The sequence below is a fragment of the Polypterus senegalus genome, chromosome 4 (genome assembly GCF_016835505.1).
Source record: "Polypterus senegalus isolate Bchr_013 chromosome 4, ASM1683550v1, whole genome shotgun sequence".
NCBI lineage: Eukaryota > Metazoa > Chordata > Cladistia > Polypteriformes > Polypteridae > Polypterus > Polypterus senegalus.
This window is the reverse complement of record NC_053157.1, coordinates 9,344,014-9,368,346: the sequence shown is the minus strand read 5'-3', so window position 1 is coordinate 9,368,346 and position 24,333 is coordinate 9,344,014. Positions and strand designations below refer to the sequence as shown.

General features: G+C 42.9%; 2 protein-coding genes across 5 annotated transcripts in view; one reads left to right on the top strand and one right to left on the bottom strand.

The window, feature by feature from the left end:
* The window catches only part of prmt9 (protein arginine methyltransferase 9), a 107,180-nt gene that overhangs the window by 67,849 nt on the left and 14,998 nt on the right, over window positions 1-24,333 (top strand). For 2 of the 4 annotated variants that reach the window (XM_039750223.1, XM_039750222.1), the window contains exons 12-13: window positions 1,360-1,482; window positions 4,540-4,799. In XM_039750223.1, the coding sequence (XP_039606157.1) occupies window positions 1,360-1,482; window positions 4,540-4,788 (372 nt within the window). In that variant the 3' untranslated portion in view covers window positions 4,789-4,799. Of the gene's footprint in view, window positions 1-1,359; window positions 1,483-4,539; window positions 6,147-24,333 lie in introns of those variants that run through there. The other 2 variants (XM_039750224.1, XM_039750221.1) reach the window with 2 other exon arrangements.
* Window positions 10,498-24,333, bottom strand: part of tmem184c (transmembrane protein 184C) — a 61,717-nt gene continuing 47,881 nt past the window's right edge. The window contains exons 9-10 of the mRNA XM_039750225.1: window positions 22,052-22,223; window positions 10,498-16,211 (exon numbers count right to left, since the gene is read on the bottom strand). Of these exons, the coding sequence (XP_039606159.1) occupies window positions 15,907-16,211; window positions 22,052-22,223 (477 nt within the window). The 3' untranslated portion in view covers window positions 10,498-15,906. The remainder of the gene's footprint in view (window positions 16,212-22,051; window positions 22,224-24,333) is intronic.

Genomic DNA, 24,333 nt, shown 5'->3' with positions numbered 1-24,333 from the left:
TTCACCTCAAAACTGTCCTCTCCTCTCCACCCTGCTTCCTGCCCACTTCCTTCATGCCAGAACTCGGCTCATGCAAGGTTAGTTTTCTTGATTGTTTATGGTTAGTTTTTGTATAAATTACAGATTTTTCAGATTTTCATTTGTGCTTAAAAAAAAAAAAAAAGTGTTTACAGCGAGCGGTTTGTAAGACTGTAGCGTGAATTCTTGCAATGTTAGTTTTCTCTGTTCAAGGTTTTCTCAGAGTTATTCAATGTTTTTACATTTAGTTTACTATTACACTGCGCATTCTATGATATAATTAACTATTTTTGGGCTTAAAAATCTTTAAAAAAATATATTTACATACAGCTCGTACGGTCTGGAACGGATTACTTGTATTTACATACAATCCTATGGGGGAAATTCCACTGTATTTGTTTATTTATTTATTAAAAGTAGATAGATAGAAATGAAAGGCACTATATGATAGATAGATAGATAGATAGATATGAAAGGCACTATATGATAGATAGATAGATAGATACTTTATTAATCCCAAGGGGAAATTCACATAATCCAGCAGCAGTATACTGATACAAAAAACAATATTAAATTAAATAGTAATAAAAATGAAAAAAATGAAAAAAATTAAAGTATAGATGGACAGAACATTACTTATCCCCAGGGGAAAATTTGGCTTTTTACAGAAGCTCTATAAATAAATAAATAGGTAGATAAGTAAATACATAAATAAATATATACTGTCAAAGAACGACAAAAGAGCCACAAACAAGTTTAGGACAGCCTCCTGTATACTTGAACCCGGCAACAAAAAGTTAATAAATAAATAGTACAGTTGTGTACAGATTGGAGTCCAAAACAGAACTTCTTGGGTGAGGTAAAGATGGCGGCTTTAAAGCAAGAAAGAGGAAGTGACATCATCGGGGCCAGGCAGGATTTTTCAGTAACTGGGCTGCTGTGGAAAGAGAGAGAGGATTAGCGCACCCCGCCACCTCCTGGTCTGGTGTGAAATTACCTTCATGTGAGATCTTTAGCTGCCTCCCATACGCACGTGTGTGACGATACAAACACTTTGGTCTGAACAAAGAAGAAAATTAAAAAGAAAAGACGTCTTACTTGGCAGGCCCAGTCAAAGTGACGCACTATGCAAGCAGATTACTGTTGGTCTAAAGGAGCCCCCGTCACGTTTCTTTGACAGGAGTAGGATAAGCACATTTAAAGGTGGATTGGTGTTCTGTCCAGGGTTTGATCGTAGTTGTGGACGGCACCAGACAGGAAGTGGGTTAAGTGGGTCGCCGCATGTTATTTTTGTCATTTCTGACTGTAAAGCATTCTTACAAAATGAGCTCTCAATTGCAGGTACCGGTTCACATCTTTGTGGATTTAACAACGCTGCCATCTGTCCACCTTAGTCAACCAGTAGAGCTCTTCTCCCTGGACCTGATGTATCCTGGCTCGAACTGCAGAAGCAGAGAAGTCACGGTAAGGAAGGCAACCACCGCGGGTTCAAATCTTCACGCAGAAATAAACTAAATATTAAGATTTTCTGTTGGCTTTCTAGTATACAGGATGACTCCAAGGGGCTGGCTCTTAATTCCCTTTCAATTGAATGTTTTACCACATTTCCCACAAAGGATGTTGCCACTTGAATTCTATCTATCTAGTGCCTTGTCTGTCTGTCTATGTATTATATAGTGCCTTTCACATCTATCTAGTTCTGGCCAACTATACTAAAACTAATATCTATCTATCATATAGTGCCTTTCATCCATATATCTATCTATCATATAGTGCCTTATCTATCTATCTATCTATTATATAGTGCATTTCCTGTCTATCCACCTGTCTATTATATAGTGCCTTTCATATCTGTCAGACTGTCATATCTACCTGTCCATCTATCTGTCTGTCTAGATTGTAAAATGGTTCATGTGTCATTTAAAAAAAAAACAAAAAAAAAAAACTATCATATCTCTGTCTATCTATCTATCTGTTTATTATATGGTGCCTTATCTGTCTGTCTCTCTATCTATGTATTATATAGTGCCCTTCACATCTATCTAATCCTGCCGACTATACTAAAACTAAAATCTGTCTATCATACAGTGCCTTTCATGTCTGTCTACCTATCTATCTATCTAATCCTGGCTCTTCTTTTTCTTCTTTCGGCTTCTCCTGTTAGGGGTTGCCACAACGGATCATCTTCTTCCATATCTTTCTGCCCTCTCCATCTTGTTCTGTTACACTCATCACCTGCATGTCCTCTCTCACCACATCCATAATCCTCCTCTTAGGCCTTCCTCTTTTTCCCCTTCCCTGGCAACTCTATCCTTAGCACCCTTCTCCCAATATACCCAGCGTCTCTCCTCAGCACATGTCCAAACCAATGCAATCTCACCTCTCTGACTTCATCTCCAAACTGTCCAATTTGAGCTGACCCTCTAATGTTCTCATTTCTAATCCTGTCCAATGCAAATCTTAGCATCTTTATCTCTACCACCTCCAGCTCTGTCTCCTGTGCCACCGTCTCCAGCCCATATAACATAGCTGGTCTCACTACCGTCCTGTAGACCTTCCCTTTCACTCTTGCTGATACCCGTCTGTCACAAATCACTCCTGACACTCTTCTCCACCCACTCCACCCTGACTGCACTCTCTTTTTCACTTCTCTTCCACAATCCCCGTTACTCTGTACTGTTGATCCCAAGTATTTAAACTCATCCACCTTCGCCAACTCTACTCCTTCCATCCTCACCATTCCACTGACCTCCGTCTCATTCACCCACATGTATTCTGTCTTGGTGGTCCTGCTGACCTTCATTCCTCTCCTCTCATATCTCCACCTCTCCGGGGTCTCCTCGACCTGCTCCCTACTCTCACTACAGATCACAATGTCATCAGCAAACATCACAGTCCATGAGGACTCCTGTCTAATCTCGTCTGTCAACCTGTCCATCACCATTCCAAATAAGCCCTGATGTAATCCCACCTCCGTCACTCCTACCGCAGACCTCACCACGGTCACACTCCCCTCGTACATATCCTGTGCCACTCTTACATACTTCTCTGCCCCTCCCGACTTCCTCATACAATACCACAGCAGATCTCAAGGCACCCTGTCATATGTTTTCTTCAGGTCCACAAAGACACAATGCAACTCCTTCTTGTCTTCTCTAAATTTCTCCATCAACATCCTCAGAGCAAACATTTAATATCCACAGACCACACTGCTCATCTGAACTCGGTTTGCTGCTGTTATGTCTTTAAGTGATGCAGCAGTTAAAATGACAGGAAGATCTCACAGCTGACAGAGGCACGTCTCAAACGTGTGGTGGTCTACATGTCTGTCTGTCCATCTCCACTCTCGCAGCACTCATTACAACTTGCAAATTAATTGGTAAGCTTCAGTTACCTTCTGCTACTGAGCTCCAGAACAGATTAACAGAAATTTTAGCTTTTTATTTTCTCTCGGCATCAGGTCTTTTCTTCAGTGTCTTTCTGACACCCCAGCAGTGGTTTAAAATGCATGGACTGGAGGAATCGAGTCTTTGCAGCTCAGGATTTTGCCACCATTCACTGTGCACTTTTTGACGGTGCGGACCACCAGGGGTGCTCCAGCCGCCCCAACCCTCCACAGACAGACAGAGACATGAGTTTGCCACACAGCACGCTTTATTTCCTCACTCCCCACAGCAGCACAATACAATTGAGCAAAGCCCAGTCCTTATCTTCTCTCTTTGTCTGTGTCCACTACCCTCCCGGCAATCTTTGTCCCCCTCCTCCCGACTCTGGCTCCCCAAGTAGTGGGGTCTGGCTCCTTTTATAGGACACTCGGAAGCACTCCAGGTGTCCCATGAGCTTCTTGCAGCAGCACATTTCCAGGTGTAGTGGAAGTGCTGCCCATCAGGGCTCACCAAATATCCAGGCACCCCCTGGTGGTGGCCACAGACCCCAGTAGGGTTGATCTTCTATGCTCCAAACCTGTAGCCCCACTGCAAGCCAAGGGTGGGAGGAGGCTGCCCTCTAACGTTCCGGGGGAGATAATGTCCTGAACAAAAGCTCTTTTCCTCAGGTCCTTCCACCATCAAGGCTTTCCGGCGGTCCACCACAATGGCTAGTCCCCAGACATGTCATTGCGTTTCAAGAATCACGTCTGGTTCCACGAGACCCCTTGTCAATATTGGGGGCTAAGTGACCCAGTTATCCTCACCACAGAAAATTGAAGGAAAAAAAAAAATATATGATTTCTAGCAGGAGGTCAGTTGCTAATCCTGGTCATGGAGTTTAGTCCCTAATGGACAACAGTGAGAGAGATGGACTGTCTGAAGCCTGACGGTCCTCCTCCTTCTGTCTGTTGCTCCTTCTGGCCTGACGTGATGAGGTAAAGTGGTTGTAGTTGGGTGTCCTTCTGCTGCGTTTCACTCCTTGATGTCCCAGCCTGGTCTCTAAACGTGACGTTTTACTTCTGTGGTTTCAGTTTGGCCAAACGTTTTATCCAGAGTGCCAGTTTCTGAGCGTTCTTTTCTTCTGCCACTTTAGGTGCAAGTCTGTGCTCCCGGACGAGTGACCGCGGTGCCCTTCTGGTACGACGTCCACCTCGATGACGAAATCTGCTTGAGCACGTTGGCCAAGGACTCCCACTGGAAGCAAGCGGCCGCCCTTCTGAACGAGCCCATCCAAGTCCGAGAAGGCGACCACGTTGTGCTGTGCGTTTGCCACCATAAGAGCAGCATCTCAATCACGGCTCGTCGGCAGGAGACCGGAGACCCTGGAGGAGCATTTCAGTAGAGCCATTTACGGTTTGTACAAACGCACAGTACTTCTGATTCTTTGAAGCTTAGCTTCCTTCTGCTAGAATTTTTTTTTAAATATATAAATGAATTCCATGTTAATTTAGGAAAAAAGTTAAAACTGTGTTTTCTCGAAAATGGCAGCTACTGACATGTCACGGTATGAATGACGCACGTTATTACTGAGTCTCGGTGCAGCCATTTCCAGTCTACGCCGCACATTTGGTCACGTGACTGTACCAGGCCTTCTGGGAAGCTGTGGATGGACCAGAACTTCCAGTTTCACCAGCACGGTAGCCATTGGTGGTGATGCGACAGCTCGTTGAGTCGGATTGGTTGGCTTTCTTTCCATTTTGCTTTAGAGTCGGAAGTCCAGACGTTTCACTTGTCTGTATGGACAGAAGGCTAATGTCTGTTATTTGTCACGCGATAACTCGCAAACTAAACGGGTTAGAACTTGGACCTCGGTCTGAATTGAATGCTAAATATTCTGGAAATTAAAAAAATGTGAGATAATAAAATGTAAATCATATACAGGAGGTATTTCTAGGACTGTAGGTCTGCGTGTTTCACTCGTCTCTGTAAAATGCTAAGGTCGCGTCTCTTGTCATGTCATCACTTAACAGCTGAAGTCTGACGTTTCCATCCACAATTCTTTAAAGTTCACTTTCTTACCCTCCACAGATTTTAGAATCACAGACCATAAAGACGTCTGCTCTGTGCAGGGTGAAAATCATTAATCCCCACAATGCTCCCAGACCACAGCCTGTTTCACTTTTCATCAACCATACCACATTTCCAGGGGGGGTCACAAGTTTACTTAATATTTGGTAAGGTGTTGCCTTTAAATCGTATAAATGTTTCGGGTCTCCTTAGCCAGGCTTCTTACAATGAGGTGCGGGAATCCTCCAGACAGGACTGGTGGAACTGGGACAGGATCGTCGGCCTCCTTGCTCCACACGCTTTATCAGTTCAATCAGATTGAGGTGATGGCTTTGTGATGGCCGCTCCAATACCTCGACCTTGTTGTGCTTAAGCCATTTTGCCACAACTTTGGAGGTCTACTTGGGGTCCTTGTCCATCTACCACAGTGTTCTCCAACTCCGGTCCTGGAGGACCACCATGGCTGCAGGATTTTCATTCTAACCCTTTTCTTAATGAGTGACCGGTTTCTGTTCCTAATGAACTCCTTTTGCATTCATTGTAATGGACCTGCTCTTGAAGACTCAGACCCCCTTCATTGTTCCTTTTTCCTTAATTAGCAGCCAAACAATAATGAGATACAAAATGAGCCAAAGCAACTGGTATCCATCATACAATATCTGAAAATAAAGAAAGCTGAAGTCATGGCAGCTGGACGTCTTTCTTGTTAGGTAGATACGTTTCACTGCTCATCCAAGCAGGTTGAATAAGCAGTGAAACGTATCTACCTAACAAGAAAGACGTCCAGCTGCCATGACTTCAACTATCAGATAATTTCACCTGGATGACTGAGAATCTTCACAGAAAGAAAGGTGCAGGTCTCAGGAATGTTGATCTGTTCAGGTCCAGAAAACATTTGACCAGAAAAGAGAAAATCAACAATTTCAGAAATGTCTGCTATTGCACAATAAGAGCAGCAACAAACCATGAAATTAAAGAACGAGTTTAACACTTGAATTACCAGAGCCTACGAAAAAACTCATAGATCCGTCCCACCTTAAATTGCGTCGCACCTCTCCGTCAGCGTCTTTTGTCCTTTAAATGTGTTGATAAGCAGCAAACAGCAAGCAGCCTGCTATCACAGCCCCCCGCACAGTTTTCTCACCTCAAGTCTATTAACCTCAGTGTCAGTTGCTTAGAGTTTTATAGAGTGAGAAGTCAAGCAAAATGACACCTTTTATAAATACTGTATCGTCATTTGGAACACTTGCATTTCATGTGTGTTCCGTGTCTACAACGATCTATGTAAACACATCGTTAAAGCAGAAACGTTTTTCATGTTTTAGTAATAATTGACAAAATGTAGACATGAAGTTTATAATGTGTGAAGCCTGAAGTCCAAATATCAAAGAAACACTTTCACAAAAGGTGCAAATATAACAGAACAAGTGTGCTTTTATTCAAAAATATAACTGCAGAAAAACAACACGTGTTAGGGTGCGACATTGACACACATTTACTACGACTGCTTCGGTGGTGCAACGGTATCGTCTGTTGACTGGTAATCAAAACTTCACGGGTTCGATCCCCAACGAGTCCGTTTTGAGAAGTGAGCTGCATGTATTCTCACTATTTTAGAATAAAAACATACATTTGATTTCAGTCTGTAACAGCCGGTGTAAATGTATGATACTCGTAAAGGTTAGCTTTGTTTTTTTTGTAATTCAGTTTCATTCTTTCAGTCGCGTTCACGATCCTACCCTACGCCCCCCTCATCTGACACATAAAGACGCGCTATCCTTGTTACTCTACGCTGTAGGAAGTAAGTAATTAAATCCAAATAAATAACTTCATTCTCGTACCAATGCTTGCGAACTGAAGTGTCTGCGTACACTTTTCGTGGCATTACACGTGTATTTTTTGAGCATGCCCGTGTCGCTCAAACACAGGAGGCCCTGCAGTGTACTTGTGAATTTCTTTTTTCTTCGGTTATAGTCTTGAATAAAAGTGCACTTGTTTTGTTATACTTGTACATAAACATTTATATGCTACTTACATAAAAGCTAGATTGAATGTTATTTACTTTCTACAGAGTGCAGAGCTATAGCGCATCTTTATGTGAAAACAGCAGTGTCAGATGGGGGTAGGGTAGGATCGTGAACGCGACTGAGAGAATGAAACAAAAAAACAAAGCTAATATTTACGAATATCATAAATTTACACCGGCTGTTACAGACTGAAATGTAATGTATGTTTTTATTCTAAAATAGTAAGAATAAGAGCAGCTCACTTCTCAAAATGGACTCGTCAGGGATCGAACCTGTGAAGATCTGATTACCAGTCAGCAGCTGATACCGTTGCGCCACTGAAGCAGTCGTAGTAAATGAGTGTCAATGTCGCATCCTAACACGTGTTGTTTTTCTGCAGTTATACTTCAGGCTTCACACATTATAAACTTCATGTCTACATTTTGTCAATTATTACTAAAACATGAAAAACGTTTCTGCTTTAACGATGTGTTTACATAGATCGTTGTAGACACGGAACACACATGAAATGCAAGTGTTCCAAATGATGATACAGTATTTATAAAAGGTGTCATTTTGCTTGACTTCTGACTCTATACAACTCTAAGAAACTGACACGCAGGTAAAGGCTGTTTGCTGCTTATCAACACATTTAAAGGACAAAAGACGCTGACGGAGAGGTGAGAAGTGATTTAAGGTGGCATGGATCTACGAGTTTTTTCGTAGGCTCTGGTAATTCTAGTGTTAATTAACAATGAGACTCGGCGCCTGATTAAGCAACTGGTTGGAGTTTGAGGCCCCGCCTTAGGTGGTCTCTTGTTGGCTCCCTCACTTTATATTTCATTTCTGTTTAGATGCCATGTAAGGAAAGAAATGAAGCAATTCAGAGGAACAAAGAAGTTGTTCAGGGGAACAAATCTTAAAAAAAGCAATTAGATTCTAATGAATTCTGAAGAAGTTAATAAACAGGACACTCATTTAAAAAAAAAAAAAAAACTTTGAATGAAAACCTGCAGCCACAGTGGTCCTCCAGGACTGTAGTTGGCGCCCCCCTGATCTAGCAGATCCATTGGTGACTGAGCTTCATCATCCTTGCTGAGCTCTTGAGATGTCGCTGCCGTGTATCTCCCATCATTTCCCTTCCTCATGAAGAGCACCAGTCCCTTCAACATGACACTCCCACCCTGATGCTTGATGATTGAGATGGTCCTCTTTAACTTGCAAACCTCACCCTTTTTTCCTCCAATCATAACGATGGTCATTATGGCCATAGAATTTGATCTTGGATTCATCAGACCAGACCACTGCAGTCTGGCTTTTTCATGGCACCTTTCGAGCAGTCGCTTCTTCCTTGCTGAGCAGCCTTTCAGGTTATGTTGATGTCGGACTCATTTTACTGTGGATATCGATACTCGTCTTCTTGTGTCCTCCAGCATCTTCACGGGGTCCTTTGTTGCTGTTCTGGAACTGATTTGCACTTTTTGTGCCAAAATCCGTCATTCTTTAGGAGACACAATGCACCTCCTTCCTGAGCGGTATGACGGGTGGGTGGTCCCGTGGTGTTTGAACTTGTGGATTATTGTTTGTACAGATGAACGTTGGACCTTCAGGTGGTTCAGTCACACAGTGCCATGTTTTACCCACGTGTAGCACTTTCTACTTTTCTATGCCAAACTCCATTTTCCAGGTGTTATGAAGCTCGTCCAGGTCTTTTGGAGTTGTTTTTGCTGCCTCCTCAGATAGAGAGATTTGGAAAGGCACCATATAACATTAAGAAATTTGACCAATAAGAGGAGACCATTCAGTCCATTTGTCTCCCGTTTGTTTAGCAGGTAGCCCAGCTATCCCAGCATCTCATCCAGAATCTTCTTAAAGGTTGTCAGGGTTTTTTCTTCACCTCCATGTCTCGGTAGGTTTGTTTCAGACTCCCACAACTCTTTGCATAAAGGAGAGCTTCCTGACTTCAGTTTTAGATCCACAACAGTTGTCGCTGTTGTACTGTAGATGAGGGGGTACCCAAAAATAACTGGACTCTGTACCTGGCACCCAATCTCAACTTAGTTGTGAATTTCGTCGCTAGGTGTGGCACACTTACAGTATTCTGTGCCAGTCTGCCGAGTGGCATAGCTCTGTTTTGTTCATATGCCATGTCAATTTTTGTGATGGGTGATCATAGATAACAGCGAGTCTGCGTTAAATTTTGTTTTCTCTTAGGGATGACAGCTGCTGAAACCATAAGTGATATTTAAAACTGGTTTTAAAGAGGAAGCTTTAAGTAAAACTCAGGTCTACGAGTGGTTTGCGCGTTTCAAACGAGGGGACGTGTCACTTGAAGACCAACAGAGATCTGGCCGACTTTCCAATATTAGGAATGACGAAAATCTTGAAAAAGTTCACAGTGCAGTTTACGAAGATCGTCATCGGACTAGTGAAGAGATTTCCGAATTGACTTGTGCGTCTTGTCGCCTGATCTTTGCTCCATGCGACATTTTCTTGTGCCCGCATATGCAGAAAAAAAAAAAAAGAACTCAAAAGGAAAGCGTGTTTGTACCGTGGAAGAAATCAAAGAAAAATCTCTGCAGGCCTTGGCCAACTTTACTCTTTAGCAATTCCAAAAACGGTTCCACCAACTGTTGGGACGAGTGCATTCATTCACAAGGAGAGACAGAGAGGACTTTGAAGGAGACTCAAAGAGACTACTTCAAAAAAAGTTAAGAAAATTTAAAGGTGACTTTTGTGATCAGCAGGCCAAAATCCTTTAACAGACACCCAAAAGTGTCCAGGAAACAAACTCTTGTTCATCCAGTGTAATTAATAAAGTTATTAATTTGTACTTTACCCGTAAACTCATAACAGGTGCTCCAGGCCGTCAATCGATGAAGGGCACATTTCAGGGGGGAGGACACCTAGTCCAGGTATTGTCCCTGCCCTGCTTCCCCGCACCTCTACTCAGGATAAAACTGGACGGACAGGTGGATGGAACACACTTCAGTGTGAAAATCGAAATTTGAAAACCCCAAATGGCACAGCAGTCAATCGGAAGCTTATTAAATTTATTCAGTAAAATGTCAAATATGTACACCCGAAGGCCATTGAGACGCACTCCATAATCATCGCTGTCGACATTTTGCTCTACCACATTATCACTACGATCAGTTCATTTCACATTTAAGACTTTTTTTTTTTTTTTAATTTGCTGCAGAAAACAGAAGTGAATTTAAGGCAGGACACGGCGACACAGACAGCTGCTGCAAAAAGCACGAAAACCGACAAGTCACATCTGAAGGACGTCTCTGGCCTCTTAGTCGTTAAAACTGAAACGGCGCGGGATGCATCGGAATGGCAAATGTGCGGCTGCATTTCTTTTCATTTCATCGTCATACGAGTGTTGTACACACCAGCAGCCCCCCTCATCATGGCTTTGGACAGCAAAGAAGTAAATGAGGTCAGGGCAGCTTTTAGTCAGTTTTGAATTTGAGTTTCTCAGGTTACGTTTTTAGATCTTGCTGCATAACGGTAAGTAAGGCCGACTACCCACACACCCTTTCCGTGGCTGGGCCTGTCAAAGGTTATGGCGGCACAAGCTAAACATCTTTCTCCCAGGCCTATAGACTTGAATTTTTCCTGCAGAATCCCAGGCCATTTTGTAAGATGGACTTCTGTCATCAAATCCTAGAAGTCTGTGCGGTGACACCTGCATCCCTTCTAGACATGTGGCCGGTTGCTGCTCTTTTAGCAAATGAATGAACCTGGTAGCTGCTAGAGTATCCATGACACACACACTGGGTCTAGGATTGGGATGACTCAATATGTCCACGTGAAAGTGACATTTTCAGGTTAATGATGACACTTGTAATGTGACATTGAGTGTTCAAACATTTCTGCTTTTCTGAACAATCTCGTTAAGACGTGAAAACGGAAATTAGATGAGGTGCGAGTTAAAAGGCATGCAAATCGTACAGCAGGCCCCGCTGTTCACACCTTCAGATCGGAGCCGAGTCTTCACTGTGTCACCCTAAGCAGGTCACGTAGCCTGAAGGTGATGGACTTCTGGCAGCTACATAACACAGAATCCCAGGGGCCATTTTGTGAGATGGACTTCTGTCTGTGTTGTGACACCTGTGTCCCCCCTAGACAAGCGGGCCGGTTGCTGCTCTTCTGGCAAATGAATGAACCTGCTAACTGCTAGTGTACCCATGACACATACTGGTTATGGTGACTTTATCATTGGGTGGCTGCATGTTGCTTGTTTGTTCAGGAGATGGCAGAGACTTCTCTACTTTACACTCGCGTCAATGCAACGGAAGAACGGCCCAATCCTGAAAGTGGTACGGCAAAATCGGATCACTGTTAGGAGGCTAAACGTGAAGACGGCTGCTTGCCTGATAATTCTGGGAGGTGACATCTTTGATAAACTGGTCTGTATAACCAATCACAACTCAGGGAGTGGATGTGGTGTGTCTGGGGGTCCAAATCAATGAGAGTCTGGGCCGCTCTCGTAACAGAGAGGAGGTACAGGAGAAAGGGCAGAGCAGACTTTCTCCTTAGGAGACGGCGCTCCTTAATGCGAGTAGTGACAGCTCTGTGATGGCCAGTATGGTGGGCGCAGCTGGTAGCAGAGACCCACTCAATCTAGACAACTGATTAAGGGGCGCTCTGTGGATCCACTGGTGTTGGTAGTGGAACAGAGTATGAAGATAAAACTTACGGCCATTATAAACAACGTGGTCCATCCTCTCTGTGTCACTCTACTGTAGTGTCAGCCACCAGAAGTGTGTCAAGAAACGCTGGTGGGCCTTCATAATGGCTCACGGTGACGGCCCTCTTTATGTTTAGTCAGGTCGGATGTTTTCTCAGCATCTATTTGAGGGCAGTGGTTGCTGTTTTTTGTTGTAATATTTCTTGAGTTGCCATAAAAAATTATATGACCTTCTTGGGACAAATAAAGTGCAGTTTATCTAACTAATGTATGGAGGACCACCACAAACATCAGAGATGACTGTACTGGAAACTCAAAAGGTGCCGTTTGCTTGAATGTGTCAGGAGGAGCAGCCCGTCCTAAAATGGCCATCAGTGGGGCTCAGTGGACAGTTAGATGTGATGCCAGTCAGGGCACAGCAGCTCCCTAGGATTGGGACGACTCAATATGTCCACATGAAAGTGACACGTTCAGGTTAATAGTAACGCATGTAATGTGGCATCGAGTGTTCAAACATTTGTGCCTTTCTGAATAACCTCGTGCTTACACTCGATGAGGTGCGAGATTAAAGGAATGCAAATCGAACAGCGGGCCCCACCGTTAATAATAATTCTTTACATTTATATAGCGCTATTCTCACTACTCAAAGCGCTCATCAATTGCAGGTTAAGGGCTTTGCTCAACGGTCCAGCAGAGCAGAGTCCCTTTTGCCATTTCTGGGATTCGAACCGGCAACCTTCCGATTGCCAGTCCAGATCCCTAGCCTCAGAGCCACCAGTCCGCCCCAGTCACACCTTCAGTCTTCACTGTGTCACCCAAAGCATGTCACGTAGCCTGAATGTGTTCAAATGAGGAAGATGACGGAATTTTCTGGCAGCCATGTAACGCAATTAAATTAGAAACGGACTTGAAATGAAAAACAAGCAGAACAGGCTTAAGAATCCCAAAATGCATCTGTGATACTGGAAAGGCGAATCAGCTCAGTCCTGATGGGGCTGTAAATAGCAAAGACGATTATGTGACTTGTTACAGGCCACCAAACTTTTAAACTGGAGAGACACCCGAGGCTAAGTGTGTTCAGGCTTGGCCAGTACTTGGATTGGAGACCACCTAGGAAAAGCTTGGGTTGGGGCTAGAAGAGGACAGGCAGGGGGCGCTTACCCTGTGGTCTCTGTGTGGATCCCAGTACCGTCCAAATGGTGCCGGCCTTCAGTTGAGGCATAAAACCGAGGCCCTGACTCTCTGTGATCATTGAAGACCCCTTTGTAAAGAGTAGGGAGTATTCTGATGCAGGGCCGTCTTAACACATGGGCATGCTTGGCAGTTGCCTGGGGGGCCCCCACGCTAATCTATGGACGTTGTGAGTTGGTTGAGATCATTGATGTTAGGTAGAATGCCTAGACGGGGCTGGGTGGTCTTGTGGCCTCGGACCCCCTGCAGATTTTTTTTTTTTCTGTCCTCCTGGCCATCGGCCCTAACTTTTATTCTATGTTAACTACTATTGCCTAATTTAATATTTTTTATATTTTGTCTTTTTCCTCTTTCTTCACCCTGTGAAGCACTTTTGAGTGACACCATTGGCATGAAAACGTGCTACAGCAATAAATGATGGGGTTGTGTAGGTAGGGATCCCCAGTGCACTACTTTCTCTGGGGGCCTAGAATGCTGTTAAGATGGCCTTGTTCTGATATCCTGGCCCACCACAGCCTAGACGTCCCAGGGTCAAGTAATTCATCATGCCCTGCAATGTCTAGCTGTACGATCTGACATCTTCAGTCGACAAGATCAGCAGCTGCCCTCATCGGCAAGTCTTACATCCCCTCCAGCTAGATGTCAAGTAACGTAAGCCTCCCGCTTACGCTAAACATTGGTGCAGAAGAGTTCGTCCGAACACGAGAAGGTGTAAACTCACTGAGACTGAGACACTTCTGATGAAGAGAGTGAGACGGGGTTGGGTGAAAACACACCTAACAATGGGAGCGTCTCCACAGCCTGCTTGTCAAGGGAGAAGGGAAGGTGAATGCAGCATAATAGGGGGAAATTCTGATAAGGGGGTCTGTGCCCTGGGAGATTTGTATTCTACCGCCATGGCGATCTGAATGATAAAGCCAAAGCCACACAACGACGTGAAGGTCCTGAAGTGGCCAAGTCAGAGGCCAGATCTCAAATGTCAGGGCCACAGCAATTAAAAGAAAGGATCTGAACATCTGCGCTTGTGTGCTCTTCTACTGCTAGCACCGCATTACAGTTGGCAGGGGCCACGGGTGAGCGATAAGCAGACCCAAAGACGGCACAAGTGTTAGTGTTGGATTCCTTAAAATACGAGGGACACTTTTATAGTGTCATTCGAAACGGTAAAGGTGGGAGGAGTTGGTAATAGGGCGTGTCTGAGAGCATCATGTGACCTGTTCTGTCTGGCAAGCCCTTGCAGTTTAGTAACAGAGGTGTCACGCTGTAGTGAAGATGGCTATGAAACCTACACAAATTGCACCCAAGAGGAAGAGCGTTCTGTCATGTAGGCAGAAGGTGTGCTGGGAACACCAATTAATTTCTGCACGTGTGGTCAGTGTGGAGATCAAGTTCTCTTTCGTAGAGTCGTCTAGGAGTGGATTGAAATATTCAAAAATGGCTGTACTAGTGGCATGGATGCAGAGAGCGCTCTGGACGTCCAGCTACAGCCACGTGAAATGAAAAAAGAACTGATTTGTGAAAACAGAAGAGGGTGCAGGAGAGCTGGATGGGAGTGCTGGGTCTGCCCATGTAGACCCCGATTCATGACATTGTGTGCCAGGTGGATGCCTCGCCCATAAAGCCCAAGCACTTAAGACATTTGTTCCCGACGCTTCATGTGGTGATGATGATGATGATGTGAAAGCAGCGGTGCATCAGTGGCTACGCGGCCAACCAAAAACATTTTCCTCCGATGGCATTAAAAAGTTGGTATGACGCTCTGGGAAAATTACATCATAAAGGAAGGTGACTGTAGAAAAGTGATGTCATTTGTTTTTGAAATTCTTAATAAACAGAGTTAAACAAAACTGCGGAAACTTTTTGATCGTCCCTCGTCATAAAAAGCAAAGTGACATTTTAAACAAAATTCAAAAAAATGATGCTGGGGGACAAATCTTTGTCTCATTCTGGGAAGGCACAGCGAATCCAAGTGCACAGCTGGCATGCCCACTGCAGGGTCCCTCAACGGGACGTAAGCAAGTATGAAAACTGATGGATGGGCAGCCCAACCCTCCTAGACGTTGACTACTTGGCAAGATGGCAGGGTCTTCTCACGGAATAAAGACCGTTCTGGGGAAACCGTCACTTCGCACTGGGAGCAAAGCACTCCTGTATCTCACCTGAGGGATGGCCTGGGGGGCTGCAGGAGAGGGAGAACCGAGCCGAGCGTCTCTTTACTGTTTGGCCTTCCACCATTTTAAGCCACTGCTGTAACAGAGTTTGTTAGCGACATGTAGGCGCCCATGCTGTAAATACGTAATGACAAAAGAGTAACAATCTGTTGGTCTTTGGCTATCGGCACGTCGGTACACCTGACACCGATAGCCATTTACAAAGAACCGTCAAGAGCAACTTGATAACTGATGAGAGTAAAACACGTCACTTTTAAATGACTTCTGTGTGTAACGACATCTCCAGTCATGAGGATTCCTGCAGGTGAAGGCTTGCTGAGGGAAAAGGGACACTTTGCAAAACAGAAGGCTTGCTTTTAAGCGTTTTACTTCTAGAATGAAGTCAGTTAAGGAATTGTGCAGTTATCTTGGTCACCAGGATCGCCGGCCCCTCGGGAAGGTGAACTCAGATAGTCATCTTCATTCCGAGGGTCACTGGAGAAGCCCGCTGGTGCGGATAAAGAGTGAGGCGTCACCGTGGTCTGTCCAAACCCTTGATAGCGACCAGTGGGCGAGGGTGGCATGGAAGTCGTGTCTGTGATCGAATCTGGGCCTCCTCCTCCTCCTCCGCCAGACAAAAGGCTGGTATGTTCATTGTTCTCCTGTTCCTCTGCAAAATACATCTTTCTTGGACGGCCTAGGACTGTTCTTCCTAATAACAGAAAAAAAGGCAAATTATTGTGTGTTATTTTTAATGCTGGGCAACTATATACATTTTTTAATCGCATGATTGATGTGCAAATTTCAATAATGAACTCAAAAGTAGTGTAGTGTATGTATTTGGTTTGCAAACACTTTAAACAAATAAGGTGCTTTTTCACAGCAGTTTTCTCTTTACATAGTAGCTGTTAAAATATTTCTTGTAAATCTCAACTTAAACATTAATGTAATCAAGTATAAAACCAAAGCTATCTGCCACTACCAAGGCATTAACGTTTTATCGAGTTTGGTATAGAAAAACACGTTACACTCAGAGTCCAGAGCCACGATCGCAACATTATAACGGGCACCTTCCGAGCAACAGCAAGTTCACATTTCTAAATCTGTTTTCTATATACCTGAACAGACACAAGCAGAAACACATTTTCTTTTATCAGGGAGCAGCATAAACAGTCAAATCTTTGAAGGTTCATATTTTTTCCAAAAAACTAAAACTAAACTAAAAAGCGCACAAAGTGCAATGGCTTCACACATAAAACGACATAAAACGTCTGTTGCTGCTTGTTGTGCCTGCTGTCGGCACCTCTTTGCAGTTTGTGGCGGCTCGATGGCCAGCAGGAACACACGGAGGGCCGGCTGCCTGGCTGTCTTTGTGAGACGGGTGCGTGCGGGTGGCGGTTGCAGTGAGACGCAATATCGTTTGTACCTCCTGTCAATTTTAAGTGTCTGTCCTCCCAGGCGAATGTTGCCATTGGTGCATCAGCTGCACCAAGAGTTCCCAAAGTGGTTGATGTTGACCCCCCTGGGGTCGATTTGAACTTTCTAGGGGTCGATAGTTTCGATAAAAAACTTGAAGGTCGACGACAGCAAAAATAGACCCCCTTACAACTGCTATTTGTTTGTTACTTCAAAATATCTATGATTCCAACAGGTTCCTAATTAAGAAGTAAAATAATTCAAAAAAACAGTTTTTTGATAAAAACACATTACATACCAAACTTGTGAACAAAAAGGTAAAATGTGTCATTAAAAGAGTCACACGTAAGAACGCATGAAAACACATGTAGCACAAATAGGTCTGTGCATTGTCTTATCGAACGTATCAAAGCAAGTGCGGACATGAAAAACCGGTGCACATCCGCACTTGCTCGCGGTGGGACGAGACGACGGATATTCGATATTAGCAGAATCTATCAGTCTTGTACGGTCATGCTTTCATAAAACACTATAAATGTGACGTACTTATTTGTGATGTAAACTTTGAATATAATTAGTTATTGCGGAGCGGTGCTACGAAAAAGAAAATCGGAGGACACAGTTTATTTATTCGAGTTTGAACAAAAATCTTCTGTTTCAAGTAAGTACATACTTTATTGTTTTTTTTTTTTTTAATCACGGAGCTGTCAAAATTGTTAATAAGTTTTTATTTCTTCAGACTGAACCAAAAAAGAAATGCAGACAGTACAGCTCGGACTATTTGTACTTATTTTGAATTTACATATTTATTTCATAAATGTCAAAAACGTAAAAAAAAACTCGGCTCGTATTTTTTTGCTTTAATTTTCGTTAGTGCTGGTTTTGATATTAAATGTTGCACAAGATAATGCCATATTCCGTAGTCCTTTTATCTTTTTCAATCATTAATTACAAGTGATTAAAATAAAGTTTGATATCTAGTGAAATATTTAATATCGAGTGCTGTACAAATGTATTCATTTGAGTAAGTAAAGTAAATCACTAGGGGGTCGACGGTTTTAAAAGTTTTTGGGAAAGGGGTCTGCGGGCGAAAAAAGTTTGGGAACTCTTGAGCTACACGAACGTGTTCAGCACCACGATCAGCTGGTACCTCACTTTCGTTTTCGATCTCCAGATCACTTGCATCAAAATCGAAGTCCGACAAATCAGAGTCTGATTCAATGATAATACGAAAAAAGTTTTGCTTTGAGCATTCACTTTGGTGTCGCTCCACCTGCCATTTTAGAAGCTGTTTTTGCTCTTCGCTACTCACGCATGCGCAGGGAATCGAGGTCAAGTCAACAAAGCTAACTGTCCGTCTGTAATCAGAATAGAGGTATAATCTGCCATTTTAAATCTATTTTTCCTTCCTAATCACATGTACAGCTAACACAAAGTCGGATTTAGCACACAGGAGTTCACCATATAAGAACAGCTAGGTAAGCTTTTTAAGACAAGACAAGTTAAGGACAAACTGCGAAATGGCCATTGTACTGTTTCTGTGTGACAGAGTCAGCCTGACATTGGATCTTCTTTCCTTGTTTGGAATGGCACGATTTACCTAAGTGGGGGCCTGCACATGGAGAAAGGGAATAAAGCCTTGGAACATTGCCCGGCACACCTTTGAAGCCGACAGAGAGATGGGAGATGCCGTCATCCGAGCCAGAAAATCCTTCCAACGCAGCAACGAAAATGGTAGACTGTATACATGGAGCTCCCACTCCCAAACTGGGATCTTGCCATTGTCTTCCTTCATCTGTTATGCCGCGTAAACCGTCATTAAAGAAAGCCAAGTTATTTCTCCTATGTGATTTCTTACCGCTGTATCACTAAGTGAGGGGTATCACCTTTTATTATTATAGTTTCGGTTTATGTAACACGCCGCAATTACAAAAGAACTCATTCCCAAGGAGCTAGCGCCCCCTGCTGGATTCAAAAGCGTTGTAAGAGCCATTTTCTAGTTCTAGAAGATTCATGAATATTTTACTAGATGACAAAGCATAATCTGTGGGAGGTTCCTTAAACCGCCGTAAGTAGAATTGTATTGGTATATTCTTGCCATTTCTAACAACTTTGAGTACACATTATTCTTCAGTTAGTGACCAGCCTTGCCATGTGTAAGGTGTAGAAGGCATAAGGTTTTAAACCACGCCTGAGGGCTTGCAGGCCTTTTGAATGTACGAAACAGAGAAAACAGTGCTTATTGTGTGTTGAACCGTACGCTTAAGGCGTACAGAAGAAGAAATTAAGAACCTTTAAGTATAGAAAGAAGAAGTAAAGAACTTAAAATACAGAAATAGCTAAAGTTTCTCAAGAAAAGCTCAGTTCACAGAAGATACATTTTGTGTGTAACTAGCTTTTCTTTTATTCTTGTGTGGATTATTTACTATTTTTATATTACTATTACTATTATATTATATTACTATTTTTATTATTTACTAAATATTTTTAAAACAAACTTCTGGACTGAGAGATTTCTTTCGACACGCGTTTTACCCGTGTTTGATCTTGCCTTACACTTCGGCGGCTACAAGCGTATCGAAAAGCTCTGTAACAAGAAGATCGCTTATCTCTATCGATCACTAGTGAGACTGAGGATTTCAAAATAATAATAATAACGCAGGTTTTTTTATTAACGCGTGATAAAATAATTGTCAGCATTAATTAATTAGTGCGTTAATGCAATAATAATGCGTTAACTTGCCCAGCCCTAGTTATTTTCTATCACTGATAAACAGAGCGAGGGTGGGCTAATCATTACTCGAGTGCTGGGTCAGAGATAAAGGCGGAGTGGTGGCTCTGAGGCCAGGGATCTGCACTGGTAATCAGAACGGCAACAGTGACTCTACGTCGTGGGTATGACGTTAATCTGCATCCAGCCCTGTACGTAGACCCTCCAACCTGCAAGGGAAAACCTGGGGGTGTGGTGGCAGAATTGGCAGCTACAGCCACGACCACAAGGAATGAAGAACGAACCCTGGAACTGATTTTGTGAAAACAGAAGAATAACATTTGAAGAGGGTGCAGGAGAGCTGAATGGGAGTGTTTTGATCTGCCTAGGCCCTGATTCATGACAGCCTTAAGTTCAGTAATGTGGGTGCCTAAGCAACTGACACAGGAGCACAAAGCCCAAGCGCTTAGACGTTTGTTCCCAACACCATAAAAAAACCCTGTTCCATTCCATCTGAACTAGTGTGGTGCTGAGGCGTCACCCGTCACATGGCTGCACTCGGGTCCTAATCTGGGATCTTGAGAGGGTTTGTCATGTGGTGGGTGTGGTAATGCGCTGTATCAGCGTGTGCTCCTAACCTCTCCTCTCTCTCTCTCTCTCTGGGTCAGAGAACACAGGGCAGTGCATTTCAACTAACTGATTTTTAGCTAGCAAGGCGAACACTTTTAGTTAAACTAAAACAAACCAACACACGTAGGAAACTGGAGCCACGCGGCCTACGAAAATCACATCCAAAAGCTGGCGCATCACGAGCATTTTTTAAGTAATAAAATACATTGCATTTCTCATTCCAATACAGTAGATGGCGAGTCATAAACATTCACAGCTTTTACGAATCCCACACCAAATGGCGTGTAACAGACACACAACACACGCATTGTATGGTGCACTGCAAACTTCAACGCAGAGGTCTACTTTGATTTCAACCCGTTTTAGAGGGGTAGCACTTTCTAGTTTATATCATAAAGATAAAACCCGGTCTTTTAGATAGACAGACCGAAAACAACAAATTGGCGTCAGGTTAATGGTCCACACTCCTATTCAGTTGTTAGTTAGGAGACCTGAGGTTGTAGTGAAACTGGGCGAATTGGGTAAAATGTCATATTGCTGGCCAGACGTCCCCAGATAGTTAAGGTTTGACATCTTTATTCAGGATGCAATCTACTTCAGCTGCTAAAAAGACTCACTCTCACCAACAAGGTGGCCAAGAATGAATTTCTCCTGCCAATGACACCTGAATTACAGGGCCTACAGAAAGTAGTTAGACCCTTTGGAAGTTTTCACATTTTATTGTTCTAACACATTGAATCAAAGAGGATTTGGCTTTTTGACACCAAGAGAAAAAGACTCTAATGTTAAAGTGAAAGCAGATCTCTGCCCAGTGGTCTAAAGTAGTTATGCAGATATTTCACAAAACAAACAAACAAACTGCGTAAGTATTCACATACGAGACTCCTAAATCATCACTGGTGCAGCCAACTGCCTGTAGAAGTCCCATAATCCTACTCTTCATTTTTCTGGCAAGACGACTACTACAGCAATTTCTGTTCACTTGTACCGCTGATATTTCCTAACCACGACTTAAACTGCAGTGCCAGCGTGAATGCGTTTGACTTGAATGTGCCAATAGTCCAGCTAGCTGTTGTACTCCTTGTATCCACAAGGTGGCGCCGGCTCCCAGAGAATTCCATTTTCTGAAGGACCTCCTCTTCCATGTGAGAAGAAAATGAATATGCCAAGAAAAAGATGCACTTCTAGCTTATTTTCTTTCTGATAACAAGTAAGTAAGTGCATCTGAATTGAGTTACTGGAAAATGGAAATAATTTCTGGTGTCACAAACTAAAGCAAGTAATGGGATGGCTTTCTTTGGGAAGCAGTTGTCTTCCATCTTTTGTCCATTTTGGCCTTCAGGCCATACGTTGTTTCATAGACCTTTATGTCAAGTGATAAGATAACGACACGTACTGACGTGATTAAGGAACTTTTCGTATAAAAAGCCAATCTTACAAATGACCTGAAGTAGGCAAGTTATGAAAATCATTTTGCTTTTAACAGGGTCGGCTCAGGTTGGACAGTTAGGAGACAAAGTCAGAGAGGCGAGATGGCGTTGGTTTGGTCATGTGCAGAGGAGAGATGCTGGGAGAAGGGTGCTAAGGATAGAGGAGGAGAGGAAGGCCTAAGAGGAGGCTTATGGATGTGGTGAGAGAGGACATGCTTATGATGAGTGTAACAGAACAAGATGACGAGGACAGGAAGAGATGGAAGAAGAAGGTGACCCTTAACGGGAGCAGCCGATAGAAGAAGTCAAACGATAATTGTAAATTTTTAGTGCCGGCAATCATCTTAGAAAAGACCTCAAACTTACCGACATTCCGCACTTGTTCAGATATGTCAGCTCTGATGTCAGAGAAGTCCCACATTGCAAGGAAGGAGTCAAAACAAGAGCCTTCCTCAGCTTCTTGGACGTAAGGCTTATAGGTGAAGCTGTAGTGATGGGCAATTGCAGCAAAAAACATCTCAACGCAAATGACAAAGTCCTATAAAACAAACAAAAAACAAACAAAGGACACTAAGTACACTGTATACTTCACTGGACTAAACTCGACTGGGGTCTTGTAACAATTCAATAAAACACCTGTTTTTTTTTTTAACCTCCTTAGCATTATGTTTTTTTCTTGTAAAACTTGTAAATAGTGTTGCATTTTTTTGGCTTGAAAAGATATTAAAGCACATCTTTCTACTGTAAAATGTGTAAAACACTAAAAGTACAAAGTCATATGTGTAGAAGGTATTATAATGATACAAATCATGCTCATCTTTCCAAACCTAATTATGTCATATCATCTACTGTGATACCGTACTTCTAAAAAAAAATTTTTATTATTATGCTGTCTTAAGGAATTGTTCTGTTCTGTATATTGTATTGTATTGACCCCCTACTTTTGACACCCACTGCACGCCCAACCTACCTGGAAAGGGGTCTCTCTTTGAACTGCCTTTCCCGAGGTTTCTTCCATTTTTCCCTACAAGGTTTTTATTGGGAGTTTTTCCTTGTCTCCTCAGAGAGTCAAGGCTGGGGGGCTGTCAAAAGGCAGGGCCTGTTAAAGCCCACTTCCTGTGTGATTTTGGGCTATACAAAAATAAACTGTATTGTATTGTATTGTATCTTCTATATAAAGCAGAATGTAACAATTGTGTATGTTATCATCCAGTTGATGCTTAGCAACCACAAGGGGGTGCCAGAGAACCCCAGACACAGCAATACAGTCCACAATACAATCAAAAGTTTTTATTCCGCTCTCCAACAATTAGCCACAATGGAGGTGACCATCAGCATTCTTTATGTTTGAGCACCACTGCGTGCCTGGTGCTTTTGGAATTAAATAAACTCGATGATATAGAGGTCTTTGTGACTCGACCCACCATATATAATATTATGAATTATATAAATCTTATATATAAAGCGGACTGTAACAGTCTTGCAGTCTTATAGGTATGTTATCATCCAGTTGACGCTCGGAACGTTTCTGGTGTGCTCCGTAAAAGCAACTGGCAGTTTTATCATGAAAAATCTGTAGTATAATTTGTTTGTCGTTTAATATTTGTTTTTGTTATCTATATTTTCATCTTGCATTATTCTTATTGTAACAATGTTGTAGTGGTAAGAAATTTAAATCAACCTAATAATATATTTTTTTTTTTTTGTCAAAAATTCTGCATGTAAAAACTTATTACTACACCACAAAACAAAAATGAATCTGTCAAGTTGTATTTTTTTTTTTAATTATATTTATCATCCAGTTGACGCTTGGAACGTTTCTGGTGTGCTCCGTAATAATATTTTTATCAAACAATTTAAAAAAACAAAAACTTTATCTTCCGCCCGGGCAACACTGGGTATTTCAGCTAGTACCATATATAACGGCAAAATGTGTCATTTGTGTGGTATATCTTGAAGCACGGTGAAATACACGATCCAACGTCACAGTCGGGACAATAGTAGCGCAATTCCAGACTGATCAGCTTTTGAACAGCACACTGAACAAGTGCGATTGACACGAGCGTCGCTTTCGTATTCACCAGAATCCTTTTCGATTTCACTGTCTGTTTCAGTTCCACTGCCTGAAGACGGATTCACTTTGCCATCACTGCTCATAATTTCTGTCAAGAGCGTGCAACACCTGGGCTGCTGAAAAACGTTTTTTTACGAGACACCATTACAAGGCTAGGAGAAGGCGTGTCTGCACCGTTGCCCGGGTAACACTTGGGCCTGTCGTTTACTTGAGACACGCCCATACAGGTTCCTGAGCAACGTTCGGCGCAAACACTGTTGCCACTTTTACAGCCCGAGTAATACGCGGGAAATGACGCTTACGTGAGACGCGTCTATACAGTTGCCCGAGTGACGCTTTTCGCACTGTTTTTTTCTACAGCCCGAGTGACACTCTGGTGTAGCGCTAAGGTGCTTAAACCATTTTTACCCCAATAGAAATTCAGAAAGTGGCAAGCACTTTTACTGCATTCCATTTAACGTGTTAAGTCTGAGATGTGAATGACGTCACACCCAAGTTAATTGTGTTCTAGTAAAACAAACATTCAGAAAATCAATATGGTTGCATCCAGGAAAACCTTTGTTATGCTTGCTCC